Here is a 20,248-nt window from a genome sequence, read left to right as displayed (position 1 = left end):
ACAGTACTCGAGGTGCGGCCTCACCAGTGCCGAGTACAGGGGCACTATCGCCTCCCTGGTCCTGCTGGCCACACTATTCCTGATACAAGCCAGGATGCCATTGGCCTTCTTGTCCACCTGAGCACACTGCTGGCTCATGTTCAGGCGGCTGTCAACCAGCACCCCCAGGTCCTTTTCCGCCAGGCAGCTCTCCAGCCACTCCTCCCCAAGCCTGTAGCGTTGCATGGGGTTGTTGGGACCCAAGTGCAGGACCCGGCACTGAGCCTTGTTGAACCTCATACAGTTGGCCTCGGCCCATCGATCCAGCCTGTCCAGGTCCCTCTGCAGGGCCTTCCTACCCTGCAGCAGATCGACACTTCCGCCCAACTTGGTGTCATCTGCAAACTTACTGGGGGTGCGCTCGATCCCCTCGTCCAGATCATTGATAAAGATATTGAACAGGACTGGTGCCAGTACTGAACCTTGGGGAACACCACTTGTGACTGGAAGGCTGGTATCCTAGCAGGCTGGTATTGCGACAGGCATCGGGAGGGAGGGCAATGCTCCTGCCTCTTGTCTTGGGACACTCACAGCATTTGGGACTTTGTCCTCCCTTGTCCTACATCTCTCCTTTGCCCATTTTCGCTCAGAGTATCAAAATTAGTCCTGTATTTATGATTCTTTCTCATTGGGTACTCATACAAATCCTTCTTAAAGCAAAAGAAAAAAAAAGGGAAAAAAAAAGAAAGAAAGAAATCCATGGGATGTGTTAGAAATGACCACACAGTTACAGCATCTTTGGAATATGTTTTTTTAATACATTGGATATTGTAAAAATAAATACACCATGATCTCACAAGGTTCAGTTTTTCTATTAATTTACTAAATACTTGTAAGTGAACACATGTTAAAGCCTGGTTACAAAGCTTTTGCTAAACTAAGTTCCTGGACTCGTTGACATTTGCTGGGAACGTTGTTTAGATTCGAGCAATTTAGAAGAAGACTGGCAAAGAAAAGGCAGTATGTTGGGAAGCGGACTTTGACAGAGAATCTTGCAGAAATGGTTTCTATTTAGAAATCAGACTGCAGGGATGTGTTTGGATGAGGTGGATACCGTGCAGCCCCTCCAGGTTTAGCACGCGCCAATAAGAAACAAATTGCAAACTGATTGTTACTGCTTTTCCGCTGCTGCAAGCTACTTTGCTTGGTTTGCATGGGGATGCCTAAAAAGCTGCTTCTGTTTCAAGTCAGAGGCAATTAGCAATTCTTCCTGGTTTCAGGCTGCAACAGAAAGGTGCTGCGCTGGGAGGCAAATCAACCTTTCGATTCACTGGAGCCATCACACCATGAGCAGAAGAGATAAAGAGATCTCTCCTGATATGGCCCTTGTAACTACCTCCTCTGGGATCCCAGTGCAAAGGCAGAGATTTTAGTCCTCCCTTCCTTTCACATTTTTACACATTACTGTGTCTCCCATAAGAAACAACCCTCTGTGGAGCTTCTATTCATGAATCGCTGTCTCGGGAGTACCTGCTGTGTTCAGTCCTGCTGCCTGTTGCTGATCCTGCATTGGCCTGGAAAAGGGCCAGGGTTTGTGGCGTGCAGGAAGCAGCAGACGTCAGTAACGGGGTAACCTTTACGGAGAGCAGCACCTCCATCACGTGTATGAAGCACCCCTGCGTTTTGACACCGTAGCGATGCAGCTGTGCCGCAGTGGTGCCAGACCCAGCAATGCATGGCGTTCGAGTCTTGAACCGCTCTGCCTTTTCTGAGTGTGCTTTTTCATTCACTGTAAGACCTTCGCACATGGAGCCATAAGCACTCTTTTGCTTTCATGTTTACCTCTTCAATATGCCAAATTCAGATGGGGTGAAAGAGAATATCCCAGACAGAAGAGAAGGATCTTGCTGTGAAGTTAAGTAACACTGAGAAAGCCATTGGGAGGGTCTGAGTGAGAAGCAAAGGAAAGGGGGAGAAACACTAACTTGTACTAGCCATTCTTTGGTTTAGGGTTGGTTTATTTTGTTACAATTTCAGTATGTGAAAAGCTGCTGGTGACCCCGGGTTGACAGATGTAAATATTGCTAGCACAAAATAAAAGAAAATTAAAGAGGGGAAAATGAACCCAAGTGGTGACAGTGAATTCTTTGTCAGTTGTTTGCAAATTTTTTTGTGTGCTGTGACTTGGTCTCTCTTTCTGGCTCTGTCTAGGTGACCCTTGTTGAGACCTTTGTCATCTTAAACTACATGTGAAGGACAGGGTCCTTTTACTCCTAGAGGCACTTACTCATATTCACATGTACCCAGAGAGACATGAGTAACCTTACTATGGTGCTGATCTTTCTATGCAGCCTCTGTAATCTGTAGAAAGAAAGATGCTGGTCAAGTTGGGCTGCATGTTGATGCAGGCTCTAGGTTAGGTCAGATTACATTAGTGAATTGGTGTGGACACCCTTCAAAGCTCTTACTCAGTCTTCTGTAAACTTTGTGCAATCAGATACTTAAAGACACCTGAGTATGGTGTAAATTTAATCCGTGGTACTATTATTACATGAAGCCAGAAGTATTGTCGCAGAGGGAACTGCAGCAGGATCTAAAAGCAATGGGCAAGCTCCAAGATAAATATCAATGCTAGAAATATTTAAAGACCCAAACAGAAAACAGTTGAAACCAAATCTGAAAAGAAATACTCTTAAAACACTACAGTGCTGTATCATCTGTCTGTCATTAAAATCCAGCGCTTTCCCTTTTCTTGTGTAGTCTTCACTGAATGGTCACCAGGGCTTTGCAGGGTGCAGGCAGCGGAAGAAGCGGGGGGGGGGGGGAGCCAGCAGCCGGACCCTGAAACCTGTGCTGCGATTAGTGGTAAAGTTGCTCCTGCAAGCTGGCATCCGCAGTTTTCACCTGCTGACTGCTTGCCTTTCTAGTTCAGCAGAGAATTTGCACAAGTGATTAAGTCCATCCCCAGTCACCAATGCCTAGGGTTTAGATTGACTTCCATTTCATTAGGACTTAAGCTTAACTTTAAATGTTAACACATTAATTGCTTAATCAGGCCTTATTTACCTCCAGTTTGAGCCAAAGGGACCCATCCTTTCTCTGTGGGTAGAATTGGATCAGGACCATGAAGCAGGTACACATTTGAGCAGTGATGCTGTGATTTGCTTACAAAAAGCATATGAGGTATGCAAAACACAAACTATGTAAAAGGAATTGGTGATCTCAGCCGTGATCCCAAGAAACTGATAGCTGCATTTTAAAGCCAGCCGCCAAAGCGGCTGCCAGTTGGCAGCAGGAGGTGGAGAATGTGTTTAAGCCGCGTAGGAGCTCTGCGTGCTATTGTGGGCTCCTTGTCAGGCTATGGCTCTGGTTTTGGATGAAACGTTTGGCGAGCAGAGGATGTTCGGCCTCGGCAGCGATCTGTTCAGTGGGAAATGATCTTAGATAGAGAGCTGGCAGCCACCACCCCAAAACCACTGCATTGTGCGGAGCGATGGCTCAGGGAGTGTCCATCTGGCAGAGCTGCAGCTGCATTGACAGCAGCGTTGTCTCCAGGGCTGCCCTGGATATCGCTGGGTACAGCTTCAGTTGCCTGTCAAGGACCAAACGGATGCCTAGGGAGGCCCTGGATACTAGATGTAAACATTTCCATCCTGAGCCATCTCAAAGAAAAGAGCTGCAGGAATGAGGGAGGGGAAGAGACACAGGAAGAGATGCAGAGCCAAGAGGGGGGATTTCGTGTGACCCTGAATGGCTGATGAAGGATGACACAGAAACAGAGCTAGGGAGTGAGATGTGGCCACTTGTTCATTGACAAGCGTGTGCCGGTAAGCACAATGACGTGTTACCAGCCTATTATCAGGACTCCTATTGTGGGAGCTGCTATTTTGAGCTCCTGGTAGCTGTCAGGAGGAATAGATGAACCTCACAGCCCAGTACTTCCCTTCTTTATCACCATGCCCCAGTGGAGCAGCTCTGGGAGCGGAGACCAGGGGACCGTGTCCTCTTGTGTCTCAAGGATACTTCTGTCATACTCTGATGATGTTTGATTTATCCTTCTGCCCCATTATGGAGCTGATTTCCAAAGCAATTCAAAGTAGTGCCTGGTCCATTTGAGCTACTAGTCTCGCATTTTACCTCTGTGAATTTAAGGCTGGCGTACAGCCCCCGGGGCAGAGGTGGTGGGATCCAGGCTCTCCTCTTTACTCTAATCTTCACCTTCTGAGATTATCTCCAAAATCCTGCTCCTCGGGGCATTTCCATCCAGGTAAACTGGTGTCCCTGCTCACTCAAAATCCTTGCTGCATGCAGCTATTGCAGTTAAATCTTCTTTAGTTCAAAGGTGAGCATCAGAGTGAGGTGAGTTTGCTTTGTTGATACGTTAATCACATTCCTCCTGGTTTTGTCTTCTCTGTCTAGTTGTGTGCTTAAATTGCAATGCTTGATCACCTTCAAGAGCAGTTGCTGTTAGGTGTAGTTCCCAAGTTAAATTCCGTAATAAATTATAATAAATAATACATGAATAATAAATCATATCCTACTGGGGGATTTATTGATTAGAGGATGGAGAATTGACCTGCAGAGCCTGCAGTAGCTATTGTGGTTTTTCAGCTCAGGTTTCAACTGTTTTGTCTTCTCTTCAAGAACCAACAGAGTAAAAATACTTTCACCAGAGCTGACTCCATGCAGAAACACATGGATGTGGTTGTGTGTCTCTGTTTACATCTCAGAGTATCTGTGTTGGCTGGTTACTATCCTTTATCTCAGGCATTGCAGCCTACCATCACTCTAGTTAATGAAGAGTTTAATTGGCAGTTTAAAGGTCGCGCTTTTGCAATCCAATTTTCGATGTACTTTGGAACATCTTGGGACCATCATCCAATGAAGCCTGGACCCCTTCCCATTGATTTCTCAATTGAAGTGAGATGTCTGTGGAAGGAGGTTTCCATCTCTACCATCCCTCTTTCCCACACCCCTGTCTTCACAGTCATAAATTACTGCAGTTAATTCATGGTGTCTAGCTTCTCCCTGTGAACTGGAAAACAACTCTGCATGACTCCTGCGATGGTGCTCTGGAGCTGGTAGCTGCGGAGTGCTGGGAGATGTTTGGGGTGTCCTGGAAGGCGATCCTGGCACTTCTTCCCGCTAATCCCATTAGCTCGCCCTGGCCGCTGTGACAAGACGCTGGGGAGCCCGGCCGCGAGGCTGGCCCTGGCCGCTTACTCTAAGCCATGCACACAATGAAAGGGTGACTTCAAAGAGGCTAAATGTAATTTGCATTTCCAAGCTCTCACAGCCAAGGTCTTCAGGAGGGGATGAAAGTGTCTTTTGTTAAACTTAATGGCAGAGTTGATTAAAAAAGCTCTGATTTTTCCCTATTAACGGCGTAGTCTGATTCCACTGTTAGGCTTTCAGCATCTGGGGGAGGATGAATTCTGGGGGAAAAAAAAAAAAAAAGCACACAAAGAAAGTAACCTGTTGCCTACCCAGCTGTGATCATACTTGGGGATATTGCAATATCATTTTTCCTAATTTGAGAGCCATGTAGTAGCTGTCTTGGGTGGGTACTGGCATGAATAACAAAGAAATTATTAGCAGATTTTCATTAGGCATCTTCCTTTGCTGGGGCCTCAGCAGAGCTGAGGTGTCTGTCTTTCCAGAAAATGAGTCCCCAATATCTCCAACTGGATTCTCAAGGCAAGAAAGTAAAAGGGCTGATTCATGCAGTGGGATGCATGTTTCAGTGATCACATATGCAAACCCCCTCCTCAAAACATCCGTAAAACTATCTGTTATGTGCCAGCACTTAGCTGTTGATTATCTGTTCAAAATAAGCAGTGACTGGTCTGGTCTTCAGAGGTTTAGTAATTTCCTTTCTTTGCTTTGTTTGAAGAATATTGGCAAATAATTTCACATCTGGATTTATGTATTAAATGTCTCCTATATTGCATAAAATAAAGCACCTAATGAAAGAAATCTGTCTATTTAACTCCTGTCTTAGCTTTGGTTCTGTTTTAGCAATAACTGTTACCACACTCACGGAAGACTGAAGAAACATTTCCTATTTCAAGGGTATCAGTGCTGGGAGTGGTTTGATTTTCTATATACACTTTAAATTCTCTCTCTGCTAGCATGACTCTTCCTGCTATGTTTATCAATATTAAGTAGAAGTTTGGTTCAAAAATAGAAAACAGCATGTTAGCTGCTTTAAATAACCGTAAATCTTTTTTTTTTTCGGGCAGTTTATGTTTTCTCTTCTAATCAAGGCTGGGTATATTCCTGAATATAGCCTCCTCATGCAAAAAGCATTCATTTCATACAACACTAATGCATAGTCTGTCTAACCCGAAACACCACTGCCTGTTTTTACCAGGCAGCTGAAGTTTTTTTAAAAAATAACTATTCAAGATCTTGTTGAATATAAGGATATAATCATTATATCCACTTCGGGTTCATTTGTGAGATACTGAAAACTACCTGCAGCGCTGTGGGAATCCTTTAAGGTTAAAATCGTCCAGGGCACAAAGCCCATGCCGTGCCCCCTGCACTACCTAAAGACCATATAATCCCTTATCACAGGCTCTTAATGGAGGGGAAGGCGGCATGTGGGCTCCTGCGCTGGGTGAGCGTCACCCAGAACGAATCGCAGAGTGCAAGACAAACACAGTAAGCCCCTTGCATCGGCCTCTAATAATACAAGTGCCAGCTCCCTGTAGTGACATTTTGTTGCAAAGTCGCATGTGAAATGTTTCACCCTTTTGTGTTTATGATTGATTTCAGTGACGAGTATGAAGAGGACGGTTTTTGCCAGCCCTACAGGGGGATTGCTTGTGCACGATTTATTGGAAATCGAACCATTTATATGGAGTCTTTGCATATGCAAGGTGAAATAGAAAATCAGATTACAGGTGGGTAAAAAATGCACTTGCTTCTTCCCCACGGAGCTGTCTTTTCCCAAAAAGCTGATAGAGTTTTATAAACTGCAATACTATTTTTATTTGCTCTTTATCCTCTCTTGCTGTGAGCTTCCTGCTACAAAGCTCGCCTGGGACTCCTGCATTGTGCAGTGCCAGTGGAGGGAGTCATCTGAAGAGTGACAATCTGAGCCGCCTTCATGTCTCTGCTCATCCAGCTCCCCCAAAAGAAACTAAAAAGTATTTTCTAAGGAGAAGGGGCTGTGTATTTACAGCTTCTGGGAGTCTCATAGCCAGGCTACCTTGTGCTGCTGTTACCCAAGCAGATTTTAAAAGCAAAGGGAGACCAGACTTAGTTGATTTTTACCTGGTTGAGATCATTTAGGTGCTAGAAGAAGCTGCATAAATAATACAGCAGATAGTGGTTTTCCTTTAGATTTAGTAAAGAACTGGTTTTCATCGTTTTTGTGCGAGATGGTGTGCTCATGGGGGTGCTGAATTCAAACTGAGGCCTCAAAGATATCATGATACTTCTCTATTTTTTTTATATAAATTAACCTTGGCCAGATCCTAGCCACGGTAATAATTTTCTCTATATTCAGATTTTCTCTTGCTGTCAGGATATCCCAAATTTCTCTTCCCCCTAGAGTGTTCTTGCTTCGTCTTCAAACACTGTCAGCATTGCGAAAAAGGCTTTTGCATTGCTCACAGGAAAGGCCAGTGGTTTCTATACAGCCAACAGTTCATAATCTTACAACATTTTGTTTGAAAAGTCATTTGGGATAGTATGAAAGCTGTCATTTTCCACAAAGGTACTGGTACTGCCATCCTGCAGCCTGCAGGAACTTTGGGTTTTACCTATTGGGCAAAAGGCATCCAAATATTATATGACTCGCAAGCCATTATAAATTATTTGGGGGAAAAATAAGTGTAATTAGGTTTGGGGTTTTGGTAACATGCTTAACATTAATCCCGTGTTGAAAACCAGATGTATTTTCTCTGTCAGCGAAATCAGCATTGTTAATAACTTTTAATGTAATTAGTGCTCTGTATTTCTGGAAGGCCCGTTCATCACCTGAACATCTGAAAATAATAGTCACAATGGGAAGTGAGGGTTATATGGGAAGGCAAGAGCACAGGAATAAAATTCCCACTGGGTTAAGTAAAATCCTTTTGTATATTTTACAGCTGCCTTCACCATGATTGGCACGTCCAGCCATTTGTCAGATAAATGCTCCCAGTTTGCTATTCCTTCGCTGTGCCATTATGCCTTCCCCTACTGCGATGAGACTTCATCAGCTCCCAAGCCACGAGACTTGTGCCGTGATGAATGTGAAATTCTGGAAAATGTCCTGTGTCAGACAGAGTATATTTTTGCAAGATCTAATCCCATGATTCTGATGAGATTAAAGCTGCCCAACTGCGAAGATCTTCCCCAGCCAGATAGCCCCGAAGCTGTCAATTGTATCCGGATTGGGATTCCAATGGCAGATCCCATAAATAAAAGTAAGTGAAAACTGCCTGTGCCTCCATGCAAAAAATACTGCTGTGAAAAGGTTGGCTGTAACGGATTGTGCATCAGAGATGGAGCTAGTGCTGGGCTTTGAAATCTCGCAGGTGCCGTGCTCTCAAATGACCCCACTCCTGCACTTCTCACCTAGCTAGTCCAGAATGGGTAGAAATTCAGAAATATTTTTTCAGTTGTTTCTTTAGCTGCTTCTGAGTTCACACTAAATGCTGTTTATTGGCTTCAGGTCTTTTCTAATTAATATGGACTGGGAAACAATGACAGTGTAAGCATTCAAACAGTGGGGAACGTCAGTAGCTTCAGCCTCCCTGTCCTCCTACAGCAGCCCAATGTGCTTCAGTGGGACCACGGGTGTAGTAAAGGGTGCTTATCAGGAGGAACATTTGTAGGGGCCGGGTCCATGGGTGTTCCTGCCTAATACAGCCTAATTTTAGGCATTGGCTGAGCTCGCTCTTTGATCAGGCTGGGCTGCAGCCTGTTCACAACCCTTATACATCTGAATAGGCAAATATAAAACGTGGCTCCCACAAATTCTTCACCTTCATATGAAAATAATGGCTGCAATTCAGGTTCCCACTGTAGTTTTTACTTCTTTTGTGTATCTTATATTAAAAACCCTTGGCATAAGCTGTTTTCATTACAGAAGCATAAGCTTTAAATCCTCCCAGGAATGTGAATGCAAAGCAGGCCCTGCGTTACAGCCGCAGCAAATTGGGAGCCTGTGCTCCCAAACTGGGTTTACCAGCCCTGGGCCAGCAGCAGTGTGCTGGGGCTGGGGGCTGCCCCCAACTCACCGCCCCCAGGTGCTGCAGCTGTCTGCCTTGCCGCCACCAACTATCGCTCTGGATTTTTTTTTTTTTTCCAGATCACAAATGCTACAACAGCACAGGAGTAGATTACCGGGGGACGGTGAGCGTGACCAGGTCGGGGCGGCAGTGCCAGCCATGGAACTCGCAGTACCCCCACACCCACACCTTCACCGCCATCAGGTACCCTGAGCTCAACGGGGGCCACTCCTACTGCCGCAACCCAGGGAACCAGAAGGACGCCCCGTGGTGCTTCACCTTAGATGAGAACTTTAAGTCGGAGCTTTGTGATGTCCCGGCATGTGGTAATTACTGACCTTTTTTACATTTCATTTTGGAACAAAAAGGGGAACCGTTTTGTCACATCCATACAGCCGTCCTGCAAAGCAGGAGCTCAGGGGACTTGTGCCCAAAGTGTCTTTTTTGACACTGAAAAGAGAGTTTAGGAAAGGCTAACTACAGTGTTTGTAGCTAAAGCCACAGCATCCCTGCCCCAAGGAGACCTTCAAGTACTTACTGCCCGTGCAGCTGGCAAAGTGGTGGCATGAAGATGTTTTACTAGGGAATACCTGAGCACTCCCCAGAAGGTGGTGAAGCAGCAGCACGTTATAAGCCTGAGCATCCCAGGCTTTCCAGGTTGCTGTTACAATCAGTACAACTCCTGAGCCCAAATTAAATTGGATCACAGAAATTGCACTGTCGACGCTGATCCACAAAGTGGTTGTAGAACATTCTCCATTTTGCTTGGTTTATTAAGAGCCATTTTAATAAATGCAAACCTCACTTCACAGAGTTCAGGCCTTGTTTAAAAAATAGAGATGATCTTGCCAGATCCTCTTAGCTGTATTTTAAGTTTGTGTTTACAGAACCGCCCTGGCTGCGTTTTGGTTTTGCAAAATGAACAAAAATGGAGATTCAGCTCTCATTTTATTCTGCTTTTCTGAGACCCAGGGGAAGTGGATGGACGACCTGAACAAATGGTTCCTAATGGTTTTATCTGCATTTAAAAATAGCAATATTGATAGCGCGCCCAGAAAAAATACAGCTATTTGCATGGACATGCCAGAAATGCCACCAGAAATGTTCTGGAAATTCATGGTACAAAGTTTCACACAAAATTTTATGTTGCCTACAAGTTGTCACGGTAACATTACCTTTCCCCTTGGAAAGGAGATACCTTTTGATGTTACTGTTCGATAGCCAGAACCAAATTAAATTATTTCTCGTTATGGTTATGAACATTCCTGCAGTGAAACATGTTCTGAGCCTGCTCCAAAGTCTTTTTCAATTAATGGAAAGATGGGAATCAATGCCAAAATGGGATCTAAATTATGTTCTTACTGAAAGAGTAGATCAGGGGAAAGGCAGACAGTCTGGGCTATATCACGTGCATCTCAAACCCTCTCTAGCATTCATATACACTTGTTAGAGTCCCGTGTCTCTTTTGCTATTATTTCAGTGCATTTAAGTTATGTTATTTTTCTTGGTAATTAGGCATAGCAATAGACTGACTACACAAGAGTAGTTCAATCTATATAAACTGTTCTGAAGATCTTTTTCAGCCCTTCAGTACAAAAATCTGGATCTAAGCAGCAGTCAGCAGGACTCCCCTTAGCGTACTGTTGGCTCTTGGCTCTCCACCTCAGGAGCTGCACGGCTGCAGTCGCAGACGCCTGGGCTGGTCCGGGTGAGGAGGCGTAGCTCAGCCCCAGGGGGTTTGGGCAGCTTGGTTTGGGCAGGCTCCAGGGTTTCTGCATGTCCACCGCCAGCGATGCTGTTGAGCTTTCTGTACTCTGCTGCACTCTCACTGTACGACCTTTCAGCCATGTGCATTTTGTGTTTTCCACAAATTCTGGATAATTGGGTAATTAAGAGTTGATGGGGGGGGGCTGCTTGCCAGGCCCGCTCTAGATGGGCTCTTAGATGCCAGGACTGGCTCAGTCTTTTCAACTGAAATAGCTGAAAGCAGGACACTTTTGGACATGTTGCAAAAGTCTGTGATTTGAACGTTTTACTAGATAATAAATGAGATAGGCTGGCTGGCTTGAAGAATTCCTGACAAGGGTTTTAATTATCTCTCACCACTGCCTTAAATGGTACTCACTGTATAGCTGGGTTATATGGCATTATTATTCTAAATACAGACAAATAGAGCTATATCAGGTGAGTAGCAATTTAACTGTTAAATGCTAATCTGCATATTAAAACCAAAATACCATGTGGGACTTGCATTCTGCGGGTTTTGCACTGGCTGAGCGAGCCATTTCAGGCACATTTTGATAAGTATTGTGCATTCTGCCTCACCAGGACATGCCTAGATGGGAAATGGATTTAATTAGGGTGGCTCCCAAGAAACTATTAACCTAATGAGGCTTCATGGCAAAGGCTGCTACTTAATAAGAATAATAATTCCCTTTGACTGGAATAGCTCAGGTGATGAACTAGTGCCCAGGTCTCCATCTGCCTCGTGCTGATGCTTTCTTTTTCTTTCTTCAACTGTATCTTTCAGTTGTCTCACAAACTGCAACAGATACATTTCATAAAAGTTTGTCAACCTGAATATAGGAAGATGTGAAACATGGAGCAATTCGAGCATGAGGCTTAGCAAAGACAAGCGTAAGAAGGTTTTGAAGGAGAGGGGAAGGCTGATTGTGTGTCCATGCTAGAGGGCAGCAACTCACGAAGGAAACCCACAGGGGGTCCACACTGTAGAGCTGGACATTCACTGAAGACAGGGCGAGATCACACACTGCCCTTTTGCTGGGCACGGGGAGACCCTAACAGGGACAGTGCTTTAGTCCTTTCCTGTTTCCCAAAGGCTGTAGAAATATTTGGACTACCTCTCCTCTCAATTAAAAAACAGATGGCACAACATAGTCTAAAAAGAATGGTCAAAAAGGAGCGTGGGGGAGCAGAAGGACAGCGTGAGCCTGTAAGAGGAGAGGGGTTATGCAAAGTGACATCCAGAACCATTTGAACTTTGCTTCTGTCACAATTTGAGTCAAACCCAAGCTTCAGATCAAGTTCATATTTAATTAAGTGCATAAAAGATATCTGTGTGGGCTGCTAAGCGCTTCTGCAAATCCAGCCTGGAAAACACAGACAAACAAACTGAAATGACCTTGTAGGAATAATAAAACATTCCCCATTCTGCCAGAATCCACTAAGCTGTATGCTGCCGCAGACATTCACCATCTCCCTCAGAAACAACCAGGCAACGGCCACCAGTCCTGCAGCTCAAGGTGATCATCAAACTTCTCGGGGTGCCCTATAGTTAGCGTGTTAATCCGTGCGTAATTATATGCTAAACTTTATGAATGCTCCTGGGAAATACCAGAGCAAAGCAGGCTTCAGCGTCCTCGTGCTCAGAGCAGTCCAGCTGGAAGGTATGTCCTTGTCAACGCAAGCAGGTGCTGCATGAACGCGAGGACATGAGCTCCTTCCCGAAGCCTCTCTCTCTTCTCCCACTGCACCTTTCCTCTGAGCAACGCGCCCTGTGAAACCAGAGCCAGCCGGAGGGAGGTGAGTGTCTGATGTCCCAGCTATGCCTTGCTGGGCAGTGGTAGAAGAGAGTTTCATGTTTCTAAAATTAATCACTCGCTCCCTAGCTGTGAGGAGGGCTGTGTGCAGAGGGAGCAAATATTGCAGCTAGCATTTGCACTATGTTAAATAAACTGGCTTCCCAACCTCTTTCGGATCCTTCTTTTTTATCTGTGCTCTAGCTTTCCTTTCAACCATCATTGCTGTGTCCTTTGTGCCAGCATTTGCCACCCTGCTCAGATGACAGACCAATAGTACCAACTACTGGTTGGTAGAGGAGTGGGTTTTCCCATTAGCCCATTAATCCTATTAAGACCAAGTCCTCAGTATGTAAGATTTTTTTTTAAGATTATGCTACAGCTTTTGTCTGTGTTCAGACTTCTTGAACCCCTTTCCTGACTTCCTGGGAGAAAAACCAGGACTGTTCTCTCTATTTCTTGCCATTTCCATGCATTTCCTCCCGTTTCCCAGGTGTTCTCCATTTCTTGTGCAGTAGAGTCCCTAATCATCCTGCTCCTGCACCTAAAACTAACTAGAAAATAAGTTTTCAGTTGTACATGTTGTTTGTTCCAGTGCTCTGGGTAGCCACACAAATGCTTTCGCCAGTGCTAGGAGATGTTGAGAACAGGAGGCTGGAAATAAACAAGGGGATAAAACTATCCTGTTTAACGACTCCCCAGATTTTTGTTGGATTAAGGAAACTATGGCACCAAAACCTAATATACATATTAAAATGAGGAGTCCATAATCCCACCGGAGCCTTTCTTCTTCATAAGCTATTTTAGAAATTAACTTTTCTGTGGACCTGTATTAGACCATTACTTCATTTCACCCCAAGCAATAGCTGCCTCACAGTAGTCAGCTATTTCATGACTGTAAGTATGTTTGAACTGACATGCTGCAGAGAAATTGTTCCTGGCTATTCTGTGTTCTTATAGAAACGTTACTCAACAAAATTAATTGCTCCGTTAATATTAAGGAAATAAAACAGCATTCAAGGTGGATTGCAGTAGTATTACCTGGATGTTTTATTCGTCTTAACACTTCTAGTTGGACCCAGGGATATATTTGACTCTGTGGGATACTTAATTCATTGTCTTGGTTTTTTTTCTGAACCAGATTATAAGGATTCCAAGGAAAAGAATAAAATGGAAATCCTGTACATCCTGGTGCCAAGTGTTACTATTCCCCTGGCCATAGCCTTACTCTTCTTCTTCATCTGCATCTGTCGCAACAATCAGAAGTCATCCTCCCCTCCTGTTCAAAGACAGCCTAAACACGTAAGAGGACAAAATGTGGAGATGTCAATGCTTAACGCCTATAAACCAAAGGTAATCCCTCATTTCTGCTTCAACATTTGCTGTCTGTAAAGGCAGGGAGTGAAATGCTTTGATCAACTCAGCGCTGAAATATTAAGCTGATTTCCAACTTGCAGTTTCTGCTGGTGCCTTTAGCTGTAATTTTTGTTAGGACTTTTCTCAGCAGCAACATAGCAAGTGTGCTGGACCTGTGAAGGCAATTCCTATGTGTCCGTGTATCTGTACAAATAGGAGCTGGAGTTTTTTTATAATAACACAAGCAACCCATTACTGAAGCATCTCTAAATTGCCTCGTTTAAATTAGAAAGTAGTGCAGATAAAGATGTGATGCAGCATTTTCTCAACATAGTTTTTTCATGGGTCTGCTGTGGTCATATGTCGTCTTTCACTCAGCTGAAATCACTTTGGAAAGAATTGTTCCTTGTTTTTTCAGGCTTACCCATTCTCTCAGTTAAAAAGAGAAATTACCAAAACAGAGCCTCAAAAATCTGCCTGCAGTTCTGGCCAGCACAGCTGATGCATGGTGGATCTTGTTGCTGGTATTGTTTTGTTTCACTGTAGTCCCAGGTTCATGAAGCATTTTTTAAAATCATATAAGATTTAAGTGTGATTAACCTCGAGCTCCTTGTTTATTGGCAGGGCAGCCAATTTGCAAACCTGTATGTATCACCCGTTTCAGGGCTGTAACTGCCTTCTGCCACCTACAGGCAGAATAATGCCCTGGAAAAAGTATTTGCCTTGTTTTTCACACCATGCCAATTCTCTTCAGCAACTTGATGGAGATTGTTCTTTTGAAGCATTTCAGGGTGAAAATCAATATCTACAAGTAATTAGAATAGAAACTGTGTAGACTGTAGTATCTGAAAGTCGGACATGCCTTTGAGGAAGCTGTTATTTTTGTTAGAAAATGACATAGCAAAATGAATCCAAATTCTGATTTTATTGAGTTTCACCAATGTGAACTCTGATCTTCAAATATTGCTGACACAGGTATTCTTCCATCAGAGCTAATCACTCAGCATCAGGGAAGGTTACCCTTGTATTTCAGGAGCTGTGTTCTCCACCTCTGAATAAATTCTGGAGTAATGTTCTTCTCAAGTTCAATAAAGCAGCTATGGGATGCCGCTATTGCTTGCTCTTAAATGTCAAGTTTATAGAATTAGGTTACAAAGAGTTAACTGTGGCAGCCTAGGGAAAGTGCCTTAAGTAGCTGTATCCTGTGAGATACAGGGAGTGCACTACACGGGGCAGGGATGGATGGAGCTGTGCCACCCAGGCAGTAGTTGCTCTTTTGGGGGTGCTGCCCCGTGTGTCTATGGAGCCACAGTCTCCGTGTGGCAGGGACAGACACAGAAAGTTGTTGCAGAGGAAAATTCCAGCTCACCACCAGCTCACAGAAAGAGCAGGAGAGTCTTTTTAAGTCGGCGATAAAACTAAACCCACTGTGTGGCTGTGCTGGAAAATGCAGTGCTGCTTTTGCCCATTAGTAATACAGACTGCATACAGAGAAGTTTTTACACAGCGTAATGCTAACATTAGGATTCCTGTTTTAAATAGTGTTGCAGGCACTGGGTGCTGATGTCGTGATGCCAGCAGGACTGTTGTGCAGGGTATCTGTTCAGGGTGGTCAGACGGAGTTTGGTCTATTGTTACATTTTAACCCCTCAGTCCCCCCCCACTGGCCCAGTGAATTTATCTTGATTTTCCTTTAAAGTTTGTAATTTCAACTTTCATATACAGCTTAGAGTAGCTGTATATCAAAATGTTGGTAATAGTACAGAAACCATTTAATTAGTTAAGTGCCAAAGCTACATCTTGCATCCAACCTCCATGGAATATTTTGTTAAATTTGGATTTGCTTCTTGGTCCCCATTCTACTAGATATCTGGGGTACAATCCTGGCTAAACTGAAGATAATGGGAATGTCAGCATCATTTCAATGAGGTCGCAATTTCCACCTAGGCTGCTAACGCACTGATGCCGTATGCACACAATATAGGAAAGCAACATGCCCAGAAATGTTTGCAAATATAGCCCGTGTTGTTTTCTTTTTATGTTCGAAGTCATATGCTGCAAAAAGCTTTCCATCTTACTTATGCTAATTCTGTATTTCCCCACTGGGAAACCCAGCTCTCCCTGTCTCAGATGTTTTGATTGCCTTTCAAACAAAATTTTAAAAGAAAGGAAGTAGAATCCTATTTTTAAATACTGTATCCAGTATTAATGTCAACTTTGGATAAAAACAGTCTTAGACTTCAAGCTCCAACTGAGGTGTGTTTGCTCGTACAAATAAAAACGTTAGCATTTCATCCAAAAGCCTGTTTCAGTTTTAAGGGATTTTAATTGCCTTCAAAAAATACAATAAACTAAGCTCGTCTTGTCATTCACCTAATGGAAGGAGCCGATAAGGAGACAGAGGCGGTGGGCTTCACTCTTACTGCTCTCCCTTTGTACTCGGTTTACTTTGGCGTGCTGCCTCATATGTATTTTTCACTTCTTTACATTTTGTACACCGATGTATGACAAATACTTGTCAAACAAAAACTAAGCAGATTTATAACAGCTTAACTTGAAATGAGCCCTTCCTGCCAAAACTTTATGACTTCATTTTCTTTCATAGTTTTCCACTATGTTGGTTCAAACAGACAAACCCAGCCTCAGGTCAGACAGAGGTCATTTCACTTTCATTACTAAAATATAATTTACAATATGCCAGACCTAAACAAGTTTTAGCCTAAAGGATTTGTATAATATAAACCATCTGTTCCTCAACAATATAGCTAATTTCCTGCCATCACCGTACAGTCTACTGGCTGCCTGCTTAAATGGCATTATTATTATTATTACTATTATTATTATTATTATTATTCATGCATTATTTGTCTAAAAGTCATAAATGGTCAATACAATTAGAATTCATTTATTCTAAAATGTAATTTTTTAATGATTTTTTTTAAGTGTCAGTTCTTTTCCTATATCGCCACTGTAAAGCTGCTGTTATATTATTTCAGGAATGCAAATGCTAATGTTTACACTAATTTATGAAACATAGATCCCAAACTCATTACCCTTGAATTACTACCTATGGCTGTACTGAGGACCCTAAATGAGTGGGTTTGGGTGTAGGTGTTACAAGCGCATGTGGAAGTTAACGTCTGAAAATAATACAGCTTCTTTATGGCCTAAGAGTGAATATATGCACCCAGAATAACAACAGAGTTTTTAAAAAGTTTGCCTTTCTTCTTCGACCACTATCTCATTTTTCCAGCTGACTCAGTTCTGCATGTTTCAGGATTGAACATTCAGTCAAGTGTGAACAGAAATAGTCTCGACTGTACATTGAAGGATTAATAGCAAAGTCAAGGAAGAATTGGCTACAAGGACATAGGTTGGAAAAAAAGTTTTCTGCTAAAACTTTAGGCCCTGGCCCAGAAAACACTTCAGCATGTACTTACTTAAAGTATGTGAATTGCCTCAGTTCCTGAAATCAGTCAGATTCAATTTTAAGTATATAAATGCCCAAGCCCAAGTATATAAATGCCTTTGCTGAAATGCTGATGGTTCCTGCATGTATTTAAATCTAATACTTACTACTTGTATCTGATCTTGTGTAGAGGGTAAAAAGTAATTCTTAATTTAGTTTTGGAGCAGGGAGCACAGAGGTTAGGCAGCACTCAGCCCTGAGCTTTGCCAGTGTTGGGATACTGGTGTCCCTCATGCTGTCTCTGGCCTGGAGCTGGTGCCATGGCACCAGTGCCCGCGTCTCGCAGGGCTGAGCAGGGTCATTGCCAAACGGGTATGCAGCCCAGGGAGTTCCCGGGTCAGTCTGCTTGGCTTTCAGACTTCCTGGGTGAAAAGATCTTTTTCTTAAAAATACGTTCTCAGTCCTGTTTTTCTGACATGTTTTTGGTGTCGTTTCTTTAACAGAGTAAGGCTAAGGAGTTGCCTCTGTCTGCTGTTCGTTTCATGGAAGAACTGGGTGAATGTGCTTTCGGCAAGATCTACAAAGGACATCTCTACCTTCCAGGCATGGATCACGCTCAGCTCGTTGCTATCAAGACGCTAAAAGACTTTAACAACCCCCAGCAGTGGGCAGAGTTCCAGCAAGAAGCATCTCTTATGGCTGAGCTCCATCACCCTAACATCGTTTGCCTCTTAGGTGTTGTGACCCAGGAACAACCTGTCTGCATGCTTTTCGAGTACATGAACCAAGGAGACCTCCACGAGTTTCTTATCATGCGATCACCACATTCAGATGTTGGATGCAGCAGTGATGAGGATGGGACTGTAAAATCCAGCCTGGACCATGGGGATTTCCTGCATATTGCAGTCCAGATAGCAGCAGGGATGGAGTACTTATCAAGTCATTTTTTTGTCCATAAAGATCTCGCCGCTCGTAACATTTTAATTGGTGAACAACTTCATGTGAAAATTTCGGACCTTGGACTCTCGAGAGAAATCTACTCAGCAGATTATTACAGAGTTCAAAACAAGTCTCTCTTGCCAATTCGCTGGATGCCACCGGAGGCAATTATGTATGGCAAGTTCTCTTCCGATTCAGATATTTGGTCATTTGGAGTTGTTTTATGGGAAATATTCAGCTTTGGACTTCAACCGTATTATGGATTTAGTAATCAAGAAGTCATAGAGATGATCAGGAAAAGACAACTGCTGCCATGCTCTGAAGACTGTCCTCCCAGAATGTATAGCCTGATGACAGAGTGCTGGCATGATCTGCCATCCCGGAGGCCACGATTTAAAGAAATCCATGCCAGGCTGCGCTCGTGGGAGGGTCTTTCAAGTCACACTAGTTCTACTACCCCCTCTGGTGGGAATGCCACCACTCAAACGACTTCCCTCAGCGCAAGTCCAGTTAGTAATCTCAGTAATCCTAGGTACCCTAACTACATGTTTCCAGCACAAGGTATACCACAAGGCCAAATTGCCGGGTTCATTGGACCACCAATACCTCAAAACCAGCGATATATCCCGATCAATGGGTACCCGATTCCACCAGGATATGCTGCTTTCCCAGCTGCCCACTACCAACCGCAAGGTCCACCCAGGGTAATCCAGCACTGTCCTCCTCCAAAGAGTCGTTCTCCGAGCAGCGCCAGTGGATCGACTAGCACAGGTCATGTCACTAGTTTGCCGTCTTCGGGATCCAACCAGGAAGCAAATATTCCTTTGCTATCTCATATGTCAATTCCTAGCCATCCAGGGGGAATCGGTATTACAGTTTTTGGAAATAAAACTCAAAAACCGTACAAAATTGACTCAAAGCAGTCTTCCCTATTAGGAGACTCGAGCATCCATGGACCTAATGAATCTATGATTTCAGCTGAATTGTAAATAAGCGAGGCCTTTGTACATATAACTATTTACAATACAAACTAGAAACTCGTAGAAAAGATTTATATTCAAATATTTTATTAAAGATTCTTCTGGTTGTTTAACAGACATTGCAGCAAGTATCTTCTGTGAAGTTTAACTGCTTAACAGGATGGGCAGACTCAACCAGACAAAGATCATTGTGGTATGAATACTCAGCTTTGTCAATGGACGCATTGTTTCTTTAAGTGCCACCGACAATTCAAAAAGGGGAAGGGGGATTTTTTTTTTTTATAAAAACATTTTATTGTACACTTTTTCACAGCTTTTTAAACCTCTGATGTGGTTTAAATCACAGAAACTTTTTTATACTGAAAACATATTTTAATATTTGTCTCTTTTTTTAGGAGATGCAAATATTCAGAGATCTACTGGGTGTGCAATTTCAGTTCCAAAAGCTAGTTAAAATATTTGTAAATTTTGCAGTCAAGGATTATGTTTCAAATATGTGATCTGAGAGCTGGATAAATTACTTCAGGTAGGATTTTGGTCTTTTGTTAAGTTGGGAGTCTGAGTTCGGATTCAGACCAAAAAAAGTCATTTATATGACAGCACAATAGCTTGAGTTATCAACTTGCAGTCTACAAAAATCATCTGCTGATGGCTGCTAAAGATGGCTGGAGTTCTAAGAAATTGCCTTAAAGGAAATGAAATTAAGATATTTTAATTTCAGAACCTGAATCAACTTATTCAAAGATAACGTTTCATAATCTAGTAGTTAAAGCAGAAATTTTATGTCCTTTTGTTGCTATGCAACTGTTTAATGGAAAG

General features: G+C 43.3%; 1 protein-coding gene across 1 annotated transcript in view; it reads left to right on the top strand.

Moving 5' to 3' along the window:
- Positions 1-19,438, top strand: part of ROR1 (receptor tyrosine kinase like orphan receptor 1) — a gene marked incomplete at its 3' end in the record, with an annotated part of 55,952 nt that extends 36,514 nt beyond the window's left edge. Inside the window, exons 4-8 of the mRNA XM_082313219.1 lie at positions 6,760-6,887; positions 8,082-8,399; positions 9,287-9,532; positions 13,887-14,098; positions 18,014-19,438. Of these exons, the coding sequence (XP_082169345.1) occupies positions 6,760-6,887; positions 8,082-8,399; positions 9,287-9,532; positions 13,887-14,098; positions 18,014-19,438 (2,329 nt within the window). The remainder of the gene's footprint in view (positions 1-6,759; positions 6,888-8,081; positions 8,400-9,286; positions 9,533-13,886; positions 14,099-18,013) is intronic.
- Positions 19,439-20,248: the final 810 nt, after the last annotated feature.

This window comes from Platalea leucorodia (assembly GCF_965183815.1).
Source record: "Platalea leucorodia genome assembly, chromosome: 5".
NCBI lineage: Eukaryota > Metazoa > Chordata > Aves > Pelecaniformes > Threskiornithidae > Platalea > Platalea leucorodia.
This window is presented reverse-complemented; position numbering and strand designations above follow the sequence as displayed.